Source organism: Acinonyx jubatus, chromosome E1 (genome assembly GCF_027475565.1).
Source record: "Acinonyx jubatus isolate Ajub_Pintada_27869175 chromosome E1, VMU_Ajub_asm_v1.0, whole genome shotgun sequence".
Lineage (NCBI taxonomy): Eukaryota > Metazoa > Chordata > Mammalia > Carnivora > Felidae > Acinonyx > Acinonyx jubatus.
The window spans coordinates 22,067,002-22,085,483 of record NC_069397.1 but is presented as its reverse complement, the minus strand read 5'-3'; the positions used below and the strand labels follow the sequence as shown (position 1 = coordinate 22,085,483).

General features: G+C 40.0%; 1 protein-coding gene across 9 annotated transcripts in view; it reads left to right on the top strand.

Moving 5' to 3' along the window:
* CCT6B (chaperonin containing TCP1 subunit 6B) overlaps positions 1-10,827 on the top strand; it is a 54,368-nt gene extending 43,541 nt beyond the window's left edge. For 3 of the 9 annotated variants that reach the window (XM_015069369.3, XM_027034379.2, XM_015069368.3), the window contains 2 exons: positions 334-406; positions 924-1,108. In XM_015069369.3, the coding sequence (XP_014924855.2) occupies positions 334-406; positions 924-996 (146 nt within the window). In that variant the 3' untranslated portion in view covers positions 997-1,108. Of the gene's footprint in view, positions 1-333; positions 407-923; positions 1,109-10,403 lie in introns of those variants that run through there. The other 6 variants (XM_053211803.1, XM_027034381.2, XM_053211805.1 and 3 more) reach the window with 6 other exon arrangements.
* The last annotated feature ends 7,655 nt before the right edge of the window (positions 10,828-18,482 follow it).

Below are 18,482 nucleotides of genomic sequence, written 5' to 3'. Positions count from 1 at the left end.
ATCCAGGACTGAGCTTTTGGGTATTCCAAAATTAAGAGAAGAAGAGGAAAATCCAGGAAAGTCAACAGAAAAGGAGCCACTAACAAAAAAGAAAAAAGTCAGGCTGAACATGGTGGCCTGGGAGGCAAGTGAGAAAGAGTAGTGAGGAGGCCGTGTTAAATGTTGCTGATAGATGAGGCCTGAGAACTGGCCACTGGATTTGATTTGATACCATGGAGTTCATTGTGACCTGGACACTATAGTTTTGTTGGTACATTAAGTACTGTTAGAATATATAACCAGTATTAACAGAATATATCAAGATTGTATTGTTAACATTGTTTTTATTTGCAGGTGAGCCAATGTTAGCAGCTGATGCAGGAGTTTGGGATAACTATTGTGTGAAAAAACAACTTCTTCACTCTTGGTAAATTCATATTAATAAAAATAAAGACTTTTAGGGACATAATAACATTAAAACTTGTCTATTATTTTTACCACTCTATAGTAGAAAAATGGTTAAGTGTATGAAAAGGTGTGGTATCCAGTTATTAACGCTAGCTTCTGTCATTTTTTCAGTCCCTTTTCCATTTTAATTCTAGTAGTGTGATATATAAGAAATGTTTATCTTACTGTTTATTTGAGGGGGAAGGGAAAGAGGGAAATTAACTAAAATAGTACCACATGCATAGGGGGGAAAGGCAAATGATGTGCCAAAAATGAGCTCAGTTTTGCTACAATTTAAAATCAAACTTTTACTTTATCAGCAAAGGAGTTGAAATTACAATACAAGAGTTGATGTTTGTATTTATAATAGCTTTGTCTCATAAGATCTCATACCAACATCATTGATGAACAAAGTACTTTTAGTAGCTAAAGATTGCCGGGGGAAAAGATGGGAGTGGGTTGGTAGACTCTACTCACCCTATTATCTTTTTCCTCAGCACAGTGATTGCCACCAACATTCTCCTGGTTGATGAAATTATGCAAGCTCGTATGTCTTCTCTTAAAGGGTGATTGAGTTCAAAACCAACTCTTCTGGAAGCTGAGATTTAGTATACCTTATATCCAACTACTGTTATATACTGAGCCATTCTCAAGTTTTGCACAATAAATCCAGTTTATATTTGTTGGTCTTAGCAGTCTCAATAATACTTAATCAAAGTATAAATAATACAAGAAATATTTTCATAGTAAAGGAATAATAGTGAAAATATTTGTTCTTAAGAGTTCTAACATTTGGGGCACTTGGCTGGCTCAGAAGAGCATGTGACTCTTGATCTTGGGGTTGTGAGCTCGAGCTCCACATTGAGGGTAGAAATAACTTAAATAAGTATATATAAAAAAAAGATTTCTAACTTCTTACCCTTTATTGTATGTATAATATTATGAAATAGTAGAAATATATATTTGGTCTTCATCCTCAGTTCCTGGCACAAGAGCTTTTAAAACTGTAATTTCCTGAGGAATAGGGGTGATAGGAGTGCTTTTTTTTTTTTTTTTTTTTTTTTTTTTTTTGGTTATAGTATCTGGTCTTAGTTTCCACTTCCCAGCCTGGAGAGCTTCTTTTTTTTTTTATTAAAAAAATTTTTTTTAAATGTTTACTTATTTTTAGTGACACAGAGAGAGAGAACTAGCAAAGGAAGGGCAGAGAGACAGAGACACAAAATCCAAAGCAGGCTCCAGGCTCTGAGCTATCAGCACAGAGCCCGATGTGGGACTTGAACACAGAAACCACAAGATCATGACCTGAGCAGAAGTTGGGTGCTCAACCGATGGAGCCATCCAGGCACTCCCAGTCCCAGAGAGCTTCTAACACCACTGGAATCTCTGAAATTAATGAGTGTCTTTTTGTATGCTAATGAGTGACTGATGGGCCCTTAGGAGGGCAGTTGGATGCCAGAGGGACCAACCTTGTGATGGGAGGGTTAGAACTTTCAGCCTCTCCCCCACACCTCCCACTCTACCCCTCTACCTCTGGGGTAGGTAGAAGGGCTGGAGATTGAGTTGCTAGGTCAAAGGTCATGCTTATGTGATGAAGCCTGTGTAAAGAGAGTCAGTGTGCTCCAACCCTCCTGGGAACAGAGGCTCCTGGGTCTGGGAACCTTCTGACCTCACACCATGGACCTCTTCATTAGGTTGTTCATTTATATCTTTGATAATATCCTTTATAATAAGCTACTAAATAAATGTAAGTACGTGAGTTCTGTGAGCTGCTGTAGCAAATTATCAAACATGAGGAGGGGGTCATGGGAACCCTGATTTCTAGCCCTGTTGGACAGAAGTGTGAGTTACATGGGTACCCATTACTTGCAATTGGTGTCTGAAGTGGGAGGTCAGTCTTAATTGCTTCTCGGCCTTTTGGCTAAGATCAGGTGAAGTGGGGGGCAGTCTTGTGGGAGTGAGCCCTTGGTCTGTGGGGTCTGCACTAACTCAGGTAGTTGGTGTCAGAATTGTTTGTAGAACACCCACTTGGTATCTGGAGAGTTGTAGAATTGATTGCTGTGTGAAAACCCCATACACATTTGGAGTCAGAAGTGTTGTGAGAAGAGGAAACAGTTTTCCTTTCATAGGCTACTGTACTTTTCATAAAATAGAATCCATTATGATTCTTAGACCTTTCGACAACTTTTAGTGAACAAAATAGGAAGCACAGGTTCTCTAGTACCCAAGTCAATTTCCAGCTTATCAGAAGATATAAATATAACAGGCAAACATTTTATTCTCTCTCGAAAGTCCTTCAGTAACTTCTTGCTGCCACTCGTTCCTCTTACAAATATGACATCACTTTGTGACTATAGCTTTGGATTTCACTGATACATGACAGTTTATTTTGATTGTAGTATGTTATATTTTACCTGGATTTTTGGTATATATGATCAGCAACTTAGGCTTCTGTGCTAGTTCTCCGACTGGATGGTTAAATAGAGCAGGTTTCATCTGCAAAGGTGGGGATTGTTGGCACCAACATTGGGAAATAATTGTTTTTGGCTTTGAATGCAGCTCTTCTGTTTCAGTATTATAGCAAAAGCTTTCTTGTTTGAAACACTGGAATGAATCTATTGTACTTATTATTATTGGGCTGCTTGTAGTTCATTTCTTTCCATGGACACAAGTTGATAAGGAGATTAAAATATGGCAGGTGCGTTAGTGGGACTTGGGCCTCTGTTAGTGCATATGGGAGGTTTGTTTAACCATTTCCTGACTTTGTTGAAAACCTATACTTTTAGGGCACCTGGGTAGCTCAATTGGCAGCTGAAATGGCTCAGGTCATGATCTCACGGTTCATGGGCTCCAGCCCTGCATTGGGCTCTCTGCTGTCAGCGTGGAACCCACTTTGTATCCTCTGTCTCCCTTCTCTCTCTGCCCCTCTCCCACTTTCTCTCTCTCTCTCTCTCCAAAATAAAACATTGAAAAAAATTTTTAAAAAGAACAAAAACCTATATTTTTATACCCCTTTTCCCCCTGACTTGGTATGTTGTCAGCATCTTTCTGGGTTAATAACTGTGCTTCTGCGCTATATAATTTTTTTGTGGTTACATGACATTTCATTGTATGGCTATTCTGTGATTATTTAACTGCGTTTTCAATTTTTTTTCCCAGTAAAAACAAACATCTCCTCCTTTAGCTTCTATCCTTGTTTTATAGGATAGACCTTTTAAGATGTGTATATCATGCATACTGCCAGACTTTCTCTTTTCTATGTAAAATGTTTAAATTATGGAATATTTCAAATATATTGAAAAGATTGAAAAAGTATGATTAACACCTTTGTACCCTCCACCTAGCTTTAACAAATAGTAACATCTTGTCATGTTTGCTTCAGATTTTCTTTAAAGAAATAAAGTGCAGATGCTGTTAAATTGCCACTTTTTCCCACCCACACCCCATCATTTGCTTTTCCCACTCTTTCTCCCTAGAAAAAGACTGCCTAGAGGTAGTCTTTGATCTTTGATATGTATCATCCTCATGCACTTAAAAAAAAACCTTTTTATATGTATGCATATGCCTGTAGCAATGCAAAATTTTTCTTTTTGGGTTTTAAAAGTGTATAAAATGTATATACTTTTACTGCTTTAATTTCCTACTTGACATATGGTTTTGCGATTTATCCATTCATTCATTTATCCTTTCATTTTAGCTGTTTTCAAGTGTGTTTCTATACTATAATGTACTTATCCATCAATGGACCTTTTGGTTATTTCTAATTTTACATCATTTTAAACATTGCAGCATTGAATTTCTGTGTACATGTCTTCTTGGGCACATATATGAGAGTGTTCCTAGAGATTATACCTAGAAATGGAATGGCTTGGGTTTAGTGTTCCTCATCTTTATATTTAGTAAGTGATTATTTCACTTTACATTCTCCCCAGCAATATATAATAGTTACATGCCCTTATAACCTTACCAAGTCTTGGTATTTTTAAAGTTGTAATTCTTGACAACCTGAAGGGTATAAAATTATATCTTGTCTTGGGGTGTCTGGGTGGCTCAGTCGGTTAAGCGTCCGGCTTCAGCTCAGGTCACGATCTCGCAGTTCGTGAGTTTGAGGCTGGCATCGGGCTCTAGGCTGACAGCTCAGAGCCTGGAGCCTGCTTCAGATTCTGTGTCTCCTCCTTTCTCTCTGCCCCTCCCCTACTCATGCTCTGTCTCTCTCTATCTCTCAAGAATAAATAAACTTAAACAAATTTTTTTAAATAAAAAAAATTTTATATCTTGTCTTAATAGGGATTGCTGTGATTACTAGTGTAATTGAACATATTTTCATAAATCTGTTGGCCATTTTCAGTTCTATAAAATTGCCTATTCACATTGTTGTGTATTTTTTCATTGGATTTGTCTTTCAGATTGGTATATCTGTCTGTCTATCCATATTTCGCAATATTTTCTCCCAGACTGAGGTCTTCTTACCTTTGCAAAGTACACAGAATAATTTGACACACATATTTTTATTCTTATATACTGAATTTTTTGCGCCTCTACTTCAGCAATAAAGAAAATATATTTTCTTATATTGTATGAGTTTTCAAATTTTATCACTTTTAGGCCTTTAATTCATTGGAATTTATTTTCATTTTTGTATGTGTTGTGGATCTATTCCCCCACCCCCCCCCCCCCCCCATAGCCAACCAAGTATTCTCAGACTGGCTGATTTATGATATCACCTCTATCATACATTGCATTGCCTTGAATTGATCAAATTTTTAAATTTGTGTTTATTTCTGGTTTAAATATTTTGTTCCCTTGGTCTGGTAGATTGTCATAAAACAATATTGGTATACAATATTGTTTTAATTCTTAAAACTTTATAAAAATTCTTGATATGTGGTAGGATGGTCCCCCAACCCCTTCTTTATTTTCTTCAAAATTGTTTTGGCTATTCCTGGATCTCATCTTTTCTTTCTTTCATATGAATTTTAGGATCAGTTTGTTGAGTTATGTGTTTTGATTAGAACTGCAATTATTTTATAGATTTTTTCAGGTAGAAATGAATGTAGAATATATATACACACCTCATAAATATTTGATGTCACTTCATTTATATCTTACTAAGTGCTTCAGTTGTTTTACATTAGTAAATGTTTTGTTTACAATAAAGCTTTAGATTTTCCATATGAAAATGTATCTTTGGTTAGATTTATTCCTATGTGTCTTATTTTGGAAGCTATTATGAATAGGATGTTTAAAAAAATGTACTTTTTAATTGTTTGTCACTGTGCTATTGGCCCTTTATGGAGGTTTATATATTGGCTTTTGTATTCCACAACCTTGCCAAACTCTTATTATTGCAGTAGTTTTTCTGTAGATTATTTTGGATTATTTGGGTTGATAATAATAGTTCTTTCGTGTTACCAATCCTTGTACTGCCTCTGCTTTTTTTCTGTTGCACTGAAGTTTCTGAGACCCTATGTGTTATAATATTAAATGGAAGCAGTGATGGCAGTCACTTATATTTTGTTCTTGCCTTTAGAGGGGTATGTTTCTACTATTTTACTAGTTTTGTTTGTTTTTGCTGTGAAAATGTTGGCAGGTAGCTAGCTATAAAGGCTTAAGTCTGTTCCTTTCTATTTCTGTTTTGCTAAGAGTTTTTTTTAAAAAAGTTATGCTTATTGAGTTTTATCAAATGCTTTCTGCATACATTGAGATTTTTTTCTTTAATCTGTTAATGTGGTGACTTACTTTAATAGTTTCTAATGTTAAACTATTCTTGTATTCCTGAGATAAATCCTGTTTGATTTGATATACCACATTTGTTGATTCTGAGATGCAGATTTTTCACATTTCACATTTCTGTCATATTCTGTTAGAATATATTTCGCAGTCAATGGCATCTTCTAATTGCTTTTGTTTGAACTTGGTCACCTGTAATTCTTTAGTGTTTTAATCAGCAACCATGTAAGGATCACTTGAGGAAGAAATATGAGTCCTGATTATTGATTGAAAACTTTTGTTGTTGTCTTCTGGTATGGTAAAGAAACTCTCAGCATCAAAACTTTCAGAATGTGTGCCAGTGGCTTAGAAGAAAATGCCAGAAATAGCAGTAGAGTATCTTCAATGAAATGTACCACCACCTCTTGATGGCAAGAATGAATATCAAAGACTGAGTTTAAAAGTGATTTAGAGGAGCTAGACTGTAAATATGGGGATCTTACCTTTTTTTTTTTTTTTGCTTATGTTTTCCTTGTTATGGATGCATGAGAATGATAGATGACAAAACCTATGTGAGTCTAAAAAAGCTTCTTCAGTTAAGTATGGAATAAAATGTATGAGTGATAAGAAAGCATTATGTTATGGTTGAATGACAGCAGATTTTCTTTCTTAGTATTTAAAGTAATGGTGTATCTTACAGTCAGTGACATTTTGGATTCAATGAAATTTTGTATTAACTTTTTGTATGTTGCTGCACTTGATGCTAATATTTATTTAAATTTATGCATGTGTTCATAAGCAGTATTGGTTCTACTTGTTCACTACAGCCTTTCCTTGACTTATGATGGAATTAAATCCTGATAAACCCATCATAAGTTGAAAATATTGTAAGTTGAGGGGTGTCTGGGTGGCTCAGTCAGTTAAGCGGCCGACTCTTGGTTTCGGCCTGGGTCATGATCTCATGGTTCGTGAGTTCCAGCCCCGATTTGGGCTCTGGTCTGATTGGGCAGAGCCTGCTTGGGATTCTCTCACTCCCTCTGTCTCTGCCCCTCCCCTGCTTGTGCTCTCTCTGTCTCTCAAAATAAACTTAAAAAAAAAAAAGAAAAGAAAAGATCCTAAGTTAAAAATGCATTTGATGTACCTAACCTACCTAACACCGTGTAACTTAGCCTAGCATACCTTAAACATGCTTTTGCAGCATTGTGAAGTCAAAAAATTGTAAATTGGACCATCGTAAGCTGGGGACCATCTGTATCCTTGTTTGGTATAAATGACATATTAACCTCATAAAATGAGTTGGGAGTTATTTCTCTTACTCTTTTCTTTGGAATAGTTGAGTCATTAAAATGGAGAGTTCTCTCTGGACAATTTCTGGACAGTTTTTAAATGGGAGGAATAGATTTTTGACTACTGATTTTTTTCATTGTTATAGGTCTTAAGTGTTTTCTTTTGAGTCTGTTCTGATAATTTATATTTTTATAGAAACCCTCTATAAATTGATGCTTTTTCCTTTGAAGTCTTGTTTTGTGTTACTCTAGAGATTCTGGCTCTTTTAGCTATGATGGGGTGGATGGGGTGGGTAGAGAGAAGATAATATTTTTCTTTTTCCATTCTTTTACTTTCTTTGTTATTAAGTTTTAAGTATGACTCTAAAAACAGCCTATAACTAGATTTTTATTTTTAAAATTCTGACATTAAAAAAAATTTTTTTAATGTTTATTTTTGTGAGACAGAGAGAGAGAGAGACACAGACTGCAGGCGGGGGAGGGGCAGAGAGAGAGGGAGACACAGAATCTGAAGCAGGCTCCAGGCTCTGAGCTGTCAGCATAGAGCCCTGTGTGGCACTCCATCTCATGAACTATGAGATCACAACGAGAGCTGAAGTCGGATGCTTAACCAACTGAACCACCCAGATGCCCCCGACACTGTCTTTTTAAAGTTTATCTATTTACTTTTGAAAGAGAGAGAAAGTGTAAGTGAGGGAAGGGCAGAGAGAGAGAGAAAGAGAGAAAGAGAGAGAGAGAGAATCCCAAGCAGGCTTCACACTGTCAGTGTGGAGACTGACACGGGGCTCAAACCCACAAACTATGAGATCATGACCTGAGCTGAAATCAAGAGTCAGATGTTTAACTGACTGAGCCACCCATGTGGTCCTCTGACACTTTTAACTGGCAAGTTAATTTTTTATGATTATTGATATATTGGATTTATTTCTTCCATATAATTTTGGTACTTTCTGCTTACCTCTCTTTTTTATGCTTTTCTTCTTTTACTTCTCTTGGAATGGCACAGTTTTATAGTTTATTCCCCCTCTTTTACCTCTGCTAGTTTGGAAATCATCTATCTTATTATTACTTTAAAAATTTTAACTTGCATACTTAATGTAGTTACTAACTTTCTGCTCCTCCCTAGCATTATAAACTCATTAAAACATTTTAAATATAGTCATCCCCTCTTGTTTTACATGTGTTCTTATTCAGTATTTTGTTCCATCTTATTTTTTAAATCCCCTTAGTTAGTCATAATAATAATTATTGTTTTATATAGCCAGTTATTGTTTATAATTTCCATATGCTTACTCATTTCTTTGTTCACCATTCTTTCTTGTAACTATCTTTTTCCATCTGGGCTCACTTTCTTTCTTACTGATGCATATATCGTTAGTCCTTGTCCTGTGAGTCTGGCAATGATATTCTCGGTTTTGCTTCCCTCAAGAGGTTTTTTACATTGCCCCCCTACCACTGAGTGGTAATTTAGCTGAGTGGAGAATTCTAAGTTAACCATTATTTTCCCTCAGCACTTTGAAAATATTATTTCCTTATTTTCTGCTATAGTATATGCTTTGCAATTTCAACAATGTTTCCAAATTCCCCTCACTAGGGGTTGTACCAGTTTGGGTTCCCACCACCAATTTATAGAGCATGGGAACTCACTTTTACCTTTTTTAAAAACTCCGGTAGCATAAAGTTCTTTTTTTTTTTTTTTTTTTTTTTAACAGTAAGCTCTATGGCCAATGTGGGGCTTGAACTCATAGCCCTGAGATCAAGAGTCACAGGCTCTACCAGCTCAGCCAGCCAGGTGCCCCATCAGGTAGCATAAAATCTTCATCCGAGCCTGAGCACGGTGCAGACTTTGGGCTTCAGTTCCTTGTAGGAGCCCTGAGCGGAGCAAGTTCCCTTACTGCTTTGCGTGGCAGTAAAGTGGGGAGAGTTTGTGTAGCATCACAGAGAGGTGGCCTTTCCAAGGCCCTTCTCTCACTTAGGGCCTGGTATCAACTCTGTCCTTCGAGGATGGCCATGTTTCTGTGTGGGCATCAGAACTTGACACCTGGACTGGATCTTATGTCTAGTTTCTTATTTTCCTGGGCTTCTATCTACTATTCATCTTTAGAGTTTATCACTCTCTGTGGGTTTTCTCATGAGGCAAATATGCCTCTCTTTTAAAGTTCAGTATAGTTTTTATTTTTTGTTTGTTTGCTTGTTTTCTGCTATTATTCAAATTGTGTAAAATATGCATAACATAAAATTTACTATTTTAATCATTTAAAGTGTACAGTTCGGTGGCATTAAGTCATTCATATTGATGTGCAGCCATTACCACCATCCATCTCCAGAACTTTTTTCTTTCAAAACTGAAATGCTTTACCCATTAAACAACTCCCTGTTATCTTCTCTCCACAGTCTCTGGCAACCACCATTCTACTTTCTGTTTCTATGAGTCTGACTACTCTAAGTACCTCATATGGGGAGAATCATATCGTATTTGTCCTTCTGTGACTGGCTTATTTCACTTAGCATAATGGCTTTAAGATTTATCTCTATTATGGCAAGTGTTGGAATTCCCTTCCTTTTTAAGACTGAATAATGTTCCATTGCATAGGTACACCACATTTCATTTATCTACTCATCTGTTGATGGGCACTTGGGTTGCTTCTACCTTTTGGTTATTGTGAATAATGGCTATGAACATGTGTATATAAATATCTCTTTGTGTCCTTGCTTTCAGTTTTTGAGATATATACCCAGAAGCGGAATTGTTGGATCATGTGATAACCTGTGTTTAAATTTTTGAGCCATCACCATACATTTTACATAACTACCAGCAGTACACAAGGGTTCCAATTTCTCTGCATCCTTGCCAACACCTGTTCTTTTCTGTTATTTTTATTTTGTTTTATTTTATTTTATTTTATTTTATTTTGTTTTGTTTTGTTTTGTTTTATTTTATTTTATTTTGTTTTATTTTATTTTATATTTTATTTTATATTTTAGAGAGAGAGCGAGCAAGCAGGGGAGGGGCAGAGAGACAGAGACAGAATCTGAAGCAGGCTCCAGGATCCGAGCTGTCAGCACAGAGCCCAACATGGGCCTCGAACCCACAAACTGGGAGATTGTGACCTGAGCCAAAACGAAGAGTTGGATGCTTAACCGACTGAGCCACCCAGGTGCCCCTGTTATTTTTTTTCCATAATGGCCATCCTAATGAATATAAAATAGTATATCATAATGTGCCGTATAGTTTCAAGTATGCTGCATTTTATCTGGCATTTTTTTGTGTTTTTGAATTGACGGGAGGTCATCCACATCAGCTAAATCTTATATGTGCTGCAACTGCCAGACCTATCCTGTTTTAATGCAAATTGCTTAACTAATTTTCTGTCTTCTGTAGAGTAGCCAACTTTTAAATATGTGAAAATTTGTAACAACTCCCTTAAAAATAATTAAAAAAAAAAGACTTTATCCCAAGTTTGTTTCATAAACCTTTCAGTTTCAGTTAAAGTATCATGAGCCAAGAATATTATCCCCCTGTCTGCCATTCTCCTAACAGTTTGTTTCTTACCTATCTTTTTTTTTTATAGTCCATTCCATAACAATAACTCTTTCTTTGAGATCACTTTATTGGTGCCATCACTATTGCTTTATGTTTTGATCCTGTCTGATAGCCATACATTACTACCCTCCCAACCTCCCACAATACACTGCCATCCCAGGGTTTTGGCTCTTGAACATAATTCAGTTTAATATCTCTAAGTATTAAGGCCTTGTAACAGTCCATTCACTCTTCCTTTACAGCTGCCTATATAATTGTCAAAGAGATCTAGGGGAACAGGGATACAATCATTAAGGACATCCCTAGTGACTCTGTAAATAGACTTGCTTTCCTTATCCTATTCTAGATTAAGGTCTTTAAGCTTATCAACCAGGAAATCAGGTGCCTCATGAATTAGAGTTAATCTTCAATCATACTTTTCCTGGCCAGATGTTTAGGCTATATGGGAAAGGGACAGGAATGGGAAACTGGAAGATCAGTGTTTTAGAATTTAGAAGATCAGTGATTTAATGCCTTAGTGAAACACAAACAGCTGCTGCTAAGCTATTTCTTTTTTTTTTTTTTTAATTTTTTAATGTTTATTCATTTTTGAGAGAGTGAGCAGGGTAGGGGCAGAGAGAGAGGCAGACACAGAATCCGAAGCAGGCTCCAGGCTCCAAGCTGTCAGCACAGAGCCCGACATGGGGCTTGAACCCACAGTCTGTGAGATCATGACCTGAAACGAAGTTGGGTGCTTAACCAACTGAGCCACCCAGGCGACCTGCTGCTAAGCTATTTCTAAAGATTGCCTTACAACATACACTTGATTATGAATTCTTGATTACACTGCTCTTTAGTTTTTTCATAAATATTAGCCTTTTAAAAAGGAGACTTGGGCATCTGAGTTGGAGTCTTCACTGAGCCTTTACTGGGCATTATGTTTGAGGGAGGACAGAGAGAGAAGTACCAGAGTGCTGATATTTCCCCAGAGCCTACAAATGATAAGAATGGTTTTCCCATGATCAGGTTTGCCATGTTCTCTGTGCTCTTGATGGTACAGAACTGAGCTGATGACAGTCACAATGAGCAATGACTGCAGTTTCCTTCCTTCTGAGACTTTCTTAACATTTCTCAGTTGCTTCGTCCCAGAGTCAGCTGGCATAGCCCCGTGTCTGCTAGTTCCCTGGGCCAGGATGGAGCCAAGTGTCTTGTTGGACAAGTAGCCTGTGGGCCTAAATCTGGCTCCTGCCCATGCAGGAGATAAATCTAGATGCAGAGGTTGAAGAACAGGTTCGGGCCATATGCTTGCCTGGCAGGTACTTCACAAAAGCTCAAGATGCATAGGGTAAGGCTGTGAAAGCAGTGAGCTTAAAAGGACCTTTTCTGTTGCCTCTTTCTTCTCTAGCCCTGGAGTTGTATGCAGTGTTTGTTAGTGGGGGGTGCCGTTGACATATGGGAGTCACCATTCGTTGTGCTTGACTGTCCTATCCATTGGCGATGTTCCACATTCCTAGCACTCAGGCAGTACACCCCCATTCCTTGTGGCAACTAAGAATGCCCTTGCATTTCCAGATGTCCTCTGGAAGATGGTACCACTGAAGGAAACTTTCTTCAGGAATCTACCCAATTGTATATCATTTGTATTACCTGCTTCTTTGTCTTCACTAACAGCCTCAAGAAGTTCTCTTTTCTCCCTCACCCCCGATCTGGCTCAGAGAATGTGATGGGCTATCCTGTGGGAAAGACAGTGTTGGAGACTCTTTCTGTCATGGAGTTGTCTTTGTAGAACTGGGTTGTGCTGGCAGTTAAGAATTCTGGCTCTGGAACCAGAGTGTGTGGGATCATATTCTGTCTCGACCGTCTATTGGCCGTGTAACCTGGGGGCAGTTAACTAAAATTTTCTCATCTGTAAAAGGGGGACAGTATTGTACCTATCTTACAGGATTGTTGTGGGCATAAGTTAGTATGTATAAATTGCTTCACAGAGTTCTTGGTTCTTTGTACTTAACAGCTGTTTAGCTATTATTTTAATTACTATCAATGGTATGCATAAGAGGAGTGTTAGGGGCATAGCTGGTGACATAAATAGAGTAAAATCAACTAGTGACAATAACCCTGGAAGCTTCTGGCTTTAGCTGTTGGAGCTCAAGAAGTGTCAACATTGCTTTGACTGTGGGACCAGGATCATGCTGCCTGGAGACAGGTTGGGTGACTGAGAATATGCCAAAGCGGTGAGTCAAATGAGTGTTTTCTTTCCTGTTTCCCCATTTGACATGCTGTCAGTCTCTACCCTAGACTATGACTGATGAAACTTACATAGTTTTTTTTGGGGGGGGCGGGGGCCTAATATTGCTGGAAGACCATAAGGCCTGTGAAGCCATTTTCCCTACAGTGTAGGGAAAATATTTCTGCTTAAGCACTGTGTGACATGAGTTGGGAATTCTTTTCTGTTGCTCCAAATTAAATTTTCTGGAGATGCAGGCTTGATCTTACACACACATGTGGGTAAGCTGAAAGAGTATGGTCTCAGGGCACCAACAATGTCCTGACACTCAAACTTTTCTACCTCCTGTGGCTAAAATTCCAACATCAGCATTTAATTCTTTTGTATTAAGCATTATCGGCTTTCTGGGTTTTTGTTTTAAATGCAGGTGTGTAGAGGGGTGCCTGGGTGGCTCAGTCATTTAAGCATCTGACTTCAGCTCAGGTCATGATCTCACCGTTCGTGAGTTTGAGCCCCACATCAGGCTCTGTGCTGACAGCTCAGAGCCTGGGACCTGCTTCGGATTCTGTGTCTCCCTCTCTCTCTGCCCCTCACTGCTCATACTCTGTCTCTCTGTCTCTCTCAAATATAAATATTAAGAAAAATTAAATGCAAGTGTGCAGAAAAGAGCTAACATAGCAGGCCTGACTCGTTTCAAAGGCCTGCTTCCAAGATTTGTTCCTACTCGGCATCTGGTAGCTTGGATTTGGGGGTGTTCCCACCACCGTAACTGGTAAGAGTGGCTCACTGTGCCTAAGGTAAGCTGTCAATAATATGGTTTATGCTGAACATTTGCTTTCCTTTTGGGAGTCTGGAACTTGGGTTTATCTCAGGCATAGGGCACCCACGTGACCAGCCTCCAGTAAAAACCCTGGTCACTGAGCCTCTGATGTCCTTCCCTGGTTGGCAACACTTCACAGGTGTCACAGTTTTTTGCTGGGAGAATTAAGAGCATCCTGACTGACTCCAGTGAGAGAGGGCCTTGGAAAACTGGCACTTGACTTCTTTTGGACTTAGTCCCATGTGCCTTTGTTGATTTTGCTTTGTATTCTTTTTCTGTAATAAATTATAGCCATGAGTATGACTATATACTGAGTACTTTGAGTCTTCTTAGTGAATCAATGAACCTGAGGATGGTCTTGGGGGCCCCCAACACAATATTCCTGATATCACAAGAAAATTATAGAACAATATCTAAGCAGAAATCCTCAATAAATATTAGCAAGCTGAATCCAGTATCACAAAAAAGATTATGCAGTATATGACCCAAGTGGGATTTATCCCAGGAATGAAAAGTTGTTTTTATATTAAAAAATCAATTAATATAATATGCCATATTAATAGAATAAAGGACAAAACCCATAAAATTATCTCCATATGCACACATAAGGAAGATCATTAACAAATTTCATGGTACAACTCAATAAACTTAGAGTAGAAGGAAACTTCCTTAACCAAAGATGTCCACTCACCTCTTTTTTTTCCTTCAAGTTTTATTTATTTATTTTGAGAGAGAGAGAATGTAAGCAGGGGAGGAGCAAAGAGAGAGAGGGAGAGAGAGAGAGAGTCCCAAGCAGGCTGTGCAGAGCCCAATGCCGGGCTTGAACCTATGAACTGTGAGATTATGACCTGAGCCAAAATCAAAAGGGGGACGCTTAACCGACTGAACCATCCAGATGCCCCCGCTCATCTCTTCAATTTAACATAGTATTAGAGGAAGAACTGTGTTCCCAGACAACATTGTCTGGTATCTACAAACTCTAAGGAATTAATAAGCACAAGGTGTCCTAAGAGAAGATTGTCAAGTTTGTATGAGAATGGGTTTGGGGACTTTCTTCCTGGAGTCCTGAAGAACCTGGCAACTTGGGACTTGGAGACAGAGGAGGTATTGAATGGGAAATTAAAAATCTGCCTGCTACCTGGTATGTGGTTAATTCATCTACTAGAGTGTACAGGTAACTGGGAAGACAATCTGCTCTGGTGTGTATCTCTAAGACAAGAACAAGGGATGTAGGGATGTTGGCTGTTTAAAATCACTGTAATGCCTGTGCCTTCTCATGAATTACTGAGAGTGAACAGGGAGGGCTCTTACCAAAGGGACGGGAGGGTCGTGGCTTTTGGAAACAGATTCAACTTTGAATCCTGTTTCTTTCCCTTACTTGGCTGTGGGATTTGGGACAATGTGTCAGCCTCAGTTTCCAGATGGGGATGATGGTAATAGCCATTGTATCTGTTAAGGCATGCATTTGACTGCCAGCAAATGAGATGAGGAATAGTAGTAACTTGATTAATAATAAAGAAGTTTATTTTCGACCCATGTTCAGAGGCAGGGAGATCAGGCTTGTATAGTGGTTCCTCAGTATCATCTGGGACCCAGGACCCTACATTTTTTGTTCCACTATTCTGAACATAAGATTCCCATCCTCAGAGTTTCCTTCATGATCCATGATGTCTGTTAGATATTCAGTCATCATAACTGAGTTCCAGGCAGGAAGCAGGAGAAAAGGAGAAATAGCCCAAAGGGCCTACCTCAGAGTCTTCGATTTAAGGATCTTTTCCAGAAGTCTCACACAATGACTTCTTTGACATTTCGTTGGCTACAACTGAGTCTTATGGCTATACCTAATTGAAGTAGAGACTTTAAAACGAGTCTTTAGTTAGGCTCATTGACACTCTCTGTAAAACCAGAGTTCTCATTCTCCAGAAGTAGGGAAGCATGACACTGGATTGGCCAGGCAGCTCCAGCCACATCTACCTTGCTGAGCTAGCTGATGGAAAGACTCTGTGATGTAATACACAAAAAACCAAGCTCAGAGCAGGAGCTCACGAGTGTTTTTCCCCTATCTACCCCAAGGCTGTCACTTGCTTCAGCCAGGAATGAGATGCATGTTCCTTATGGGGCCAGGTGAAGGATGTAGGAGACGGGCACAAACCAAGGGATCCTTCTGAGAGAAGCACCTTTCCCATGTTTGAATACTTGGTTCCGTGCCTGCCACTACGTAGATGCCCATAAGTGCTTTTGGATGAATGAAAGAGCATGGGATTTGGAGTCAGGCAAAGCTCGTACTTGAATCTTGTGTTTGCCGCTTCCTGGTAAGGTTACCTAACCTCTTGAGTCTCAGTGTCCTTGTCTATAACTTGGGCATGATGATGAGTTTCTTCACAACCCATGAAAGGATCAAATAGGAAGGAAAGCACTTTGTGAAATTCTCAAGCACTGAATGGATAGCATCATCATTGAATTTCATGGGGAGAAAAACAGTATGGGAGGCAAAAGTCACCCCTTGAGTTCCCTGCCCCCCTCACCCCAACCTTGCCCAGCTTGCTTCTCTTCAAGCCATCTTTGTGCAGGTCCCTGTCCCTACATAGCATCTTCCAAAGCCGTGAGCATGGACCGTAAAGCCAGCCAACACGGGTTGGGGCCCTGCTCTGTCCCTTCACTGGCTTACTCTTTGAGTAAGTTACTTAACTGCTCTGTGCCTCAGTTTCCTCATCTGTAAAATGGCATCCTCATAGTTGTTGGCCTCACAGAGTTGTTCTCAAGATGAAGAGACTTAACACAAAGCTTTAAGAACCACTCCCCGCACACGCTGTTAAGCTGCTCTTTTTATTTGGCATGTTCCTTCTCTCTGCCTACTTTGTCTACACTGTGTACCCTTTTCCCTTCCCCACTGAAATCCATAATCCTCTTGTTTCTTGTGAAGAATGAAGCCCCTCTTCTCCCGTCCCTGTGGCCACCTCGGCGGCCCTCCCTCACCACCTGCTTCTCTTTGGCGATGCCTCAGTGGATGACAAAGTTTGCCACCTCCTTCTCCCCACAGAACCTTAAGCGGCATCAGAGTGGAGCTTGGGAGTAGATGTGTCGCTGTGGCGGCAGTTGGGGTGACAGCTCGTTTCGGGAGGGCTCTCCTGTGTCTCCAGTCCCCACCCGCCACCGTGGCCTACCTTGCACCACCCCTGCCACTTCTCTTCAGCCACGCTGGTCTCCCTGGCTGTTTCTGTCTTGGGGACTTTGCTTTCTCACCGCCTAGAACACTCTTCCCCTAGGCCCCTGCATGCTTTACTCCTTTACTTAATTTAGTCCCACTTATTTATTTTTTTTTTAAACTCTGCCTCCTCCCATGTTCTGTATTGTCTGCTTTATTTTTCCTCGTACTACTCATCCTACCTGAGATTTCAGTAAAATGCTCATTGTTAATTGCTGATCTGCCCTGCGCTGGAATGGAAGAGGCTTTCTGTCCCCAGGTGAGTCCTCAGTGCCTAGAACGGTCCCTGGCACATAGCAGGGGCTCCAGGAGCTTTTGTTGATGGAGTGGAATGCTGGTTAATGCTGACCTTTCTCTGACCACTTTTTCCTTCTTGAGCCTGAGGTGGGGGGTGAACTCTGGGGTGGGATAGGAAGGAGGATGCTGGTTGTCACCTGGTGGGCTTCAACAGCAGGGCTTGGGGTGCTGTTCTGGGACCTCTGTTTTCTCCTCTCCTGGCCCCAGATTCTTGGCACCTGCAATCAAAGTTAGTTATAGTCTGTTTCATATATGTTGTCATCATCTTAATTTTCACAGGGATCAAACAGTTGACCTCAGGCAAAACTGGTCACTGTGTAAGTGGCTTGCCCTCCCACCCTCCGTCCTTCTTGTAGGGCATGCTGGCACAGCGCAGAGAATCCAGGGTGCAAGACTTTCTCATCCTTAGGGCAGGTGTGGCTGCTGCAGGCAGGACTGGCCGTGGAGAGACAGGGCTGAAGTGCAGGGTTCCTTTCCCAACTTGGGCATCATCCCCTGGCCCAGAGCCTGCTAAGGGCCAGCCTGCTCCACCCCTCCCCAGCCTCTACATTTTGCTGCAGGCTATTAAGGGCCCCCATCTGCACACCTCTCATTAATTAAAAATGCTACAAACCATCTGTTTGAGAGGAAGCCTCAGAGAGGGGGTGCCTGCCTGAGGCTGCATTTTCTCCTACTTCTCAACTTTAATTGAAAACTTAATTTTAGAAGAAAACCCAGGCCCATAAACAAACACTTCTTGCTGCTGGTGGCAGTGATGGTGGAGGGGGTGGGCCAGGTAAACTTATAGGCAACAGCAGCTCTGGAGTCCGGGGTAGTGTGCTGGGCAGAATTTAGGAACTTGGTTAGCCAGCTTATCAGAGAGGAGGAGAGAGGAGCTAAGACCCAGAAGCCGGTGGCTAGAAGAACAGGTCCAGAGATACAGGGACGGTCCAGCCTAGAAGAATACACCTTAGGCATGAGGGGAGCCAGGAGGCCCAGAGCATCTCCCAACTTCT